We start from the raw sequence: 7591 nt of genomic DNA, 5'->3' as shown, positions 1-7591 counted from the left end.
AAGAAAAATGTGTAGGAATTCTAATTTCACATGTGAAGTTGGCGTACACTACAAGTTTTCCCACATTTTCGACATGAATCGTTCGTTCATCGTTAGTTCCCGTTAGTTTTTACTTTAGTTCCGTTAGTTCCGCGATTTTATACAAATTAGAGCATAAATATAATTTATAGATAGGCTAACTTCACATGTGAAATTTGGGTCAACAAGTTTTTCCAGATTTCTCGACATAATTCGTTAGTTCCTAGTTACTTCACGTTAGTTCTTACAAAAAGTTCCGTCAATTTCGCTATTTTATGCAAATTAGAGTATAAGTAAAGTTGGTAGGTAGGCTGACTTGATATGTTAAGCTGGTTGCCCAAGCAGCTTAAACACATTTTACTACGTGATTCGTTAGTTCTTCTGTAATTCATTTGAGTTCTTACCGAAGTTCCGTTAGTTCCGCGATTGTATACATATTAAAGTATAAATAAACATTGGTGGGTACACTAACTTCTCATGTTGGGTTACCAAAGAAACTTACGCAGGTTTCTCGATATGAGTCGCTAATTTTTAGTTAGATCTTATTAAAGTTACATTAGTTCTGCAATTTTATACAAATTCTATGTAAATAAAAATTAACCCTTTGCGTTCCACATGTCATTTTCCTATGTGCGTGCTATAGCATTTTATGACATGCACATGGATGTCACTGGAACTCAAATGGTTAATGGGTACGCTAACTTTACATTTGAACTTGGCATACCGAATCAATTTACATGAATCGTTAGTTGTTTTTTAGTTGCCGTTAGTTCTTACAAAAGTTACGTTACCGGAAGTTTTTGTAAGAACTAACGGAAACTAAAGAGGAACTAACGATTCATGTCGAGAAATCTGGGACAACTTGTTGATTCAAACTTCACATGTGAAGTTAGCCTATCCATAAATTATATTTATGCTCTAATTTGTATAAAATCGCGGAACTAATGGAACTTTAGTAAGAACTAACGGGAACTAACGATTCATGTCGAGAAATGTGGGAAAGCTTGTAGTATACGCCAACTTCACATGTGAAGTTAGAATTCCGACACACTTTTATTTTTGCTCTAATTTGTATAAAATAGCGGAACTAACGGAACTTTTATAAGAACTAACGGGAAGTAACGAGGAACTAACGATTTATGCCGAAAAATGTGGGAAAGCTGGTTGGGTACGCCAACTTGACATATGAAGTTGGCCTACCCATTGACTTTTGTGTATAATTTCTTTAAAATCGCGGAACTAACGTAACTGTAGTAAGAACTAACGTAAACTAACGAGGAACTAACAGCTTACGTAGATAAAAGTGGGTAAGCTAATTTGGGTAGACCAACTTCACAGACCTCAAAATAAAATCGATTTATCGCTGACCCATTGAACAATGAAGGGGATTTAAATTATCATGTCAGAGCCTATTCTTAGAAGAAGACATACCTGAAAACTTAGAATTCACTTTTCGTGTGTCTGCTCTGCTATTAGTGATAAGAAAATGTATATACACCTTCTACGAACAGATGGCAATGAAGATTATTACAAGATTCAAAACCAAATTGCAATCCATAAAACAAGCCTCTTTCTTGCTTTTTCCTTCAATATTAAATAATCAAAAATCTGTATCTTTCTACCTTTAACGATAAAAAGCTGGCTTATAATAAGGACAAGACTAGTTTTCATATCAAAACTGTGATAAATAACTAATTGTAACAGATGATCCTCAAAGTCCGAGGATTTATTTATTATTTAAATCACGTACTTGACAACTCAAGAAATTTATTTTGGGACTTATTTATTCATTTGCTTTAACACTCACAAAAATTGGTTAAAAAGGTAATATTTATTTTAAAGAATACATTTTTTCATACATTGTAATTGTGAACACTTTATTCCAGTCTTTTCCACACCGTGGAAATGCATGATTTGCACATATGTTAGAATCGACCTGTATGTGTAATTTTTTTTGCAATACATCACTGTTGCGTCTTGAATAAAAGTTAATGTCTCAATTGTGCGTAAACTTGGTCGATACGATTTATTTTGAACAAATCTCTACATATTGGTAAGTTACGAGCATTAAATAATATGTATGGCTCTTTTTTGTGTTTGAAATACTCTATGCGAATGTGGTGAATTTCCCCAATATTGTACTCCTCATTATTAAAAACTGACAAAGTAGACTTATTACTTCTCTTGACTTTAGACTATTATTTAAGGATTTAAAACATAGAACGCAGAATTTAGAGTGCTTTCCTATAGGCAATTGCAACATGGGTGTGCAGTGAGGTGTATGGTGTCTGTCTTCGAATGACAAACAGTAGTAATACAGCAATTTTGGTGCGGGTAGGCGTGTGACGTTCGGTACGAACGCATTTATTGGACCAGTGAAGCATTCATTCTGTGCATAAAATGCAAACAAGTAATCCGATAAACGTAGTTAACATTTTAAATCAAACAGTGGTGGAAAAATATAGTGTCGTGAGTGAGAATGGGGTAGAAGATAAAACATTTGCAGATACATTGCTTGAAGTGATAGCAAGCAAATATGATGGTATCGTTTCTCTAACAGTTAGTGACACATTAGATGTAGACACTGACACAGAGAGTGAACATGAAGATTCAAAAAACGAAATGGATTTGGAACAGATAACTAGTCCATCAATTAGTGAAAGTGATCCTTCTACGAGCAAGTATGAGATATCATCTCCAAGCCGGACTATATCTGAAGGTGTAACAGAAGTTGTCGTCAACAAGTACAAACAAATTCAGGAGCACATTGCATTATTGAAAAGGAATGGGAAACGCAACACTGTTGCAGTTGCAGCGAAGAAATTCAATTGCAATACGGCGTTCGTGTCTAAGGCTTTGAAGTTCCATAACAAACCTCCTCTCTCTCATGTCATGTCACAACTCAAATACGGAGTACTAAAGACATTCCACAATTATCGCACTAAAAGACTTACGGTCCATGATTATCATTTGTAAGCGTGTATGGTTCTGACAGCGAGGATATTGAACTATCCATCCCGTCCTTCTTGTGCTTTCAAGAAATTTTAAAAAGAGCACAGGATTCGCTCACGAAGGATTATTCAATTTGTGACGAAGAAAGATGTTGAAAACGAAGTTGAATTACTTGATAATACATAAAATTTTGTGAAAAATTAATAACATAATATATGAGTAATCGTATAACAGTGAATGCATCTTTAATACTGATCAGTCTAGGTTTGAGTACGAAATGACCTCTGGTAGAACTCTGTCAGAAATAGGTGAGAAACACACTACAGCAGTCGATCAGTCTTTGGCATCAGTGGCCCACGCATAGATCATCCTAATTCACATTTCCCCGGTACAGCTGACACACATACAAATATATATATTTCCAGGAGCCTAAAGGTGTGTTCGGACCCAAAGTGAAACAACAGTTAACCAGTCACATACATTTCAACATTGTTATTGATGTGAGCAAATCAGGTAAACTCACTCTCGAACATGTCAAATGGTGGCTAAAAGACGTTTTTATTGCTGATGTGAAATAGGATTCCCTGCTGTTGCTTGACTCGTGGAGTGGACAGATGGGTAAAGACGTGCGAGAATTGTTACATGGGAAAAACATTCATGCTGAAGTTATACCCCCAAAAACCACAAAATTTATTCCGCCTCTTGATGTATACTTTTTATCTGGAGTATAAGCATTTAATTCTGGAACTTGAAGATTATTTTTGACATAAATTCATTGTTTGTGGTATACCGAACAAGTTATATGACAGAATTTTCATAATGAAAATGCATTTTGTTGTGTATCATCAATTTTGTGCGCCAGTTCTAAAGTGCATGCTTGTGTTGCATCACCGTACATAGAGTCGGTATGCACTGAAGGCAACCTAATACAGTAAGAAAATCGTTGCCCAACGGATTGGGGATGTTGTCTCCACCACCAGCTTTTATGAAAAGCTGGAATCATGAATAATTAAATTGTATAATTCTTTCATGTAATGCAAAAGATACTAAATTTTGGATGTAGCTTTAACAGGGTTAATGTTGTAATAATAAATTAAATACACAAAATACATATTTCAAAAGATGCAGCAGAATTAGGGTAGGTAGACTAGAATGTTAGGTCTTGAAGAATTGCAGTGGTTTTAAATGTAAAGTTCCTTCAATATGTCAGCTGATTACAATACCTTCAAGTATCGAAGTAGCTCCATGACGTGTCGTTTAACGATGTTTTCTCCGTCAAAATCTTACTCCCACTTCCTCGACAAACTCGGTGTCCGTGGTTTTATTCAAAGGCTGGTTTTACAAAACCCAACCCCTTTTCTTCTTCTGTCCATAAAAGGCAACAAAACTTAAATGTTCGAGAACACCCACAATCACGTTGTCTTGACGTAAAATAGAAATTTCTAGAAGGTTTAGGACAAAAACCTCCAAAGTTCAGTACCACAAACATTACCCTCAATCAACCTCACAGGAGGTGACATCGTCCAACGTGAACTCACCAATATAGCTGATAACGTAGAAAATAAGTATTTCCACAATAAAATAATGTTTATGTTTGCGGATATAAATCACTTCACTCAGTAAAAAGAGCATTATCTGGCATGTTAGTCAATATCAGAATATTGACTCAACAAAGTGACAAAACAAAATATAGCTGACATATGACTCGAAGTGAAATGTGAAAAGTAGCAAGTAAGGGGAAAAAGGCAGGACAAGGAATAAGGTGTAGACATGTGCAGGGTAAAGGACTTCTGCCATTGCATCTAGTTTAATGAACCAGAAAAGTATTACAAATTGCTTCAAAGAAGCTTGAGGCTACATTTCAAATATTCTTGAAGAAAGAAAAAAAAAATAAATGTAAGTGACATCCACCAGAATCGAACGACGGACTTCCGGGACCATATCTCTCATCATGTAACACTTGCATATGCATTACAGAATGTGGGTATATCACAAGAGCAATAGTTGGTTCATTTACAAATGCACTGGAGACTACGTTGCAAGTAGAAAATAGTGTCAGTGGTCATGAAGATTCTGACGAAAGTGCATTTGTTAAGTGTTTGTACTGTTCCAGGGTGTTGTGTTCTAATCACTTCGTTATGGATCTCCATCATCACAACTGAAGAGCAAAAGGTTAGTAGGTTAATAACTGCTTATGTGCACCAGTTCATATTATTTTTCTAATAATTTACCTATTAATTTTCTAATAACTTCGAGACATATCTTTGTAAAGTCGTATGTGCCGTTGCATCTAATTTATATTACAGCATAATTGCTTTGCATAATCGCGACAATGTTTGGGAGGTGTTTCCTGACACCAAGATAAGTATAGACCATCCTGGGTGCACAAATGCTTCCTTTCGGAGTTAAACGCTGCCGAAAACATGAAAAAAATGAACTTTAAAGGTCCATAGCTCCAAAATTATGGGACCTACTCTAGTCGGGTCAAGACTTCACTTAGGAACTAGTATGTACCCTATTCAAATATTCATATTTCATAATCCTGCGATACTTCCGCAACAATTTTATAAAGGCAGCTGGAGAGTGCTTCCAATTATCTGACCGTAGCCAAACTCCCTCTATAAAAATTGCTTCGTGAATGCCTTAGGATTCCAGGACATATATTTTTGGATAGGGCATATACTAGTTCCTAAATAAAGTCTTGACCCGAGTATGGTAGGTCCCATACATTTGGAGCTATGGATCTTTAAAGTTCATTTTTTCATGTTTTCGGTAGCCTATAACTCCGAAAGGAAGCATTTCTGCACCCAGGTTGGTCTATACTTTTTGTCTTACCTTGGTGTAAGGAATCACCTCCCAAACGTTGTCGGTGTTGTTTTGAAACACTGCATATATACCACACTTCGAAATAGGTATAATTTGTTACAGTGCTACTATTCGATTTCTCACTACAGGCATTTCAATTTAATTAACGATTTCTCTTACTAGGCTCAAGATTTGATTAGTACAGTGGCTATTGTACATCAAGTGACTACTACTGCATTAGTAAAACCCTGCAACTGCTCGCACGACCGGGATTTATAACACAAATGTAACTCGCACAGTTTTTATATGTTCCTGTGGTTGAATGAGCTCTTTAACTCTGAAGTGAAAACAGATACATGCATGTAAACTTTGGTTACTGAAATGGATTCAGGAGTAAATTTGATACCCCACATGACCCCTTGCCGTTTATCATATTTTACTGCGATTCAATATGGCGCCTTTCAAGATGGCGATCATGCACTGGAAGTACTCTCACATATACATGCTCCACCCCGGTTTACAACGCTGAAGTCAGATCTACCAAAAGCTTTTCCGTTTTTGTGTTAAAAGGGTATTCTTGGACATTGCCTACTGGATTTCAAGATGGCGTTGGTGTAGCAGCTCAACGAAGCAATTGCGCATCGTGTGACTATTACTACGTTAGTTAGGAACTCGAACTGAATCTTGTCACTAATTTTCGTCAAAGTTCAACTCTCATGGTTTATGGAGATTCCTCGTAAGTGACAACAGTAAAAGAAACTACAAGTAAGCTTTCTTTTCTTAGCTAGTAGAATAAAATTTAAATTTTTGATGATGCGACTTCCCTCAAGAGTGGCCACTGGTCTGCTTCCTGTTGTTGGTAAGGCTGTGAAGTATCGACGAAACTCAAAAGTAAGGATAGAACTAGTGATGAGCAAATGGTGGTCTTAGTCTTGCACACCCAGTCTTGGTCTTGGTCTTGTACTGGTATCCTTGGTCTTGATCTTGGTCTTGGTCTTGCACACCCCGTCATGGTCATGGTCTTGCTTGCAAGAGTCTTGCAAGTCTTCCTTTTAAGAAATCTTATGCTTGAGTCTCGGAGCCAAGGCCATACCCATGTAGTCAGCACCTATGGTGTACGGAATTACCGATGTTCAATACTACATTTCTCTTCAGTTTTGGAACAAGACCACCACTAGTATGCTTTGAAATGAAATGAAGTATCTAGTTTAACGTCCCACAATTATGCATCTAGGCTAAGGGAGACGGTGATGATGAAAAATGACTGAAATGGTGGAATGAAAAAAGTAGGAGGAAACGAAAAGAAACTGAGAAAACCCACGCACACGATGTTTGTCCACCAAAATAGCTTACGTGGCGCAAGATGACACCTGTGTGGCTTAAAAAGGAGCAATATCTACAGAAAATGCGAACAAGCAATTCAGGAAACGATATACTGTAGCTATATGCTACAGGGGCAGATCGACTCACACGGATTGCATAAAACTCCAGTGGCATTTTTACTGAAGCCAAAAAATTCAAGTAAAAGACGTAGTGATTTTTCTCCTTTTTTACATTCTATGAAAAAAATTCAAGTAGTGTCGGTACTTGTGCAAGAATCTTGCGCAAGAGTCTTGGTCTTGGTCTTGATCTAGGTCTTGCACCCCTTGGTCTTGGTCTTTCTCTTGCATCAGGATTCCTGGTCTTGGTCTTGGTCTTGATCTTGCATGCAGGACTCTTGCAAAAACTGCAAGCCCAAGACTCTTGCGCTCATCACTAGATAGGACTGGTGAAAGAAGTCTGTAGAGAGGAGAAAAGTGTGTTAGTTTATTAAATT

The 7591-nt window shown here is 36.9% G+C and overlaps 1 protein-coding gene across 1 annotated transcript in view; it reads left to right on the top strand.

The window, feature by feature from the left end:
- Positions 1 to 2418: 2418 nt before the first annotated feature.
- LOC145661551 (uncharacterized) overlaps positions 2419 to 7591 on the top strand; it is a 28349-nt gene continuing 23176 nt past the window's right edge. Inside the window, exon 1 of the mRNA XM_081727027.1 lies at positions 2419 to 2990. Coding sequence (XP_081583153.1) covers positions 2419 to 2990 — 572 coding nt within the window. The remainder of the gene's footprint in view (positions 2991 to 7591) is intronic.

This window comes from Thermobia domestica, chromosome 1 (assembly GCF_964235325.1).
Source record: "Thermobia domestica chromosome 1, izTheDome1.hap1.1, whole genome shotgun sequence".
Classification (NCBI taxonomy): Eukaryota; Metazoa; Arthropoda; class Insecta; order Zygentoma; family Lepismatidae; genus Thermobia; species Thermobia domestica.
The sequence above is the reverse complement of the archived record's forward strand: the minus strand, read 5'-3'. Positions and strand labels throughout refer to the sequence as shown.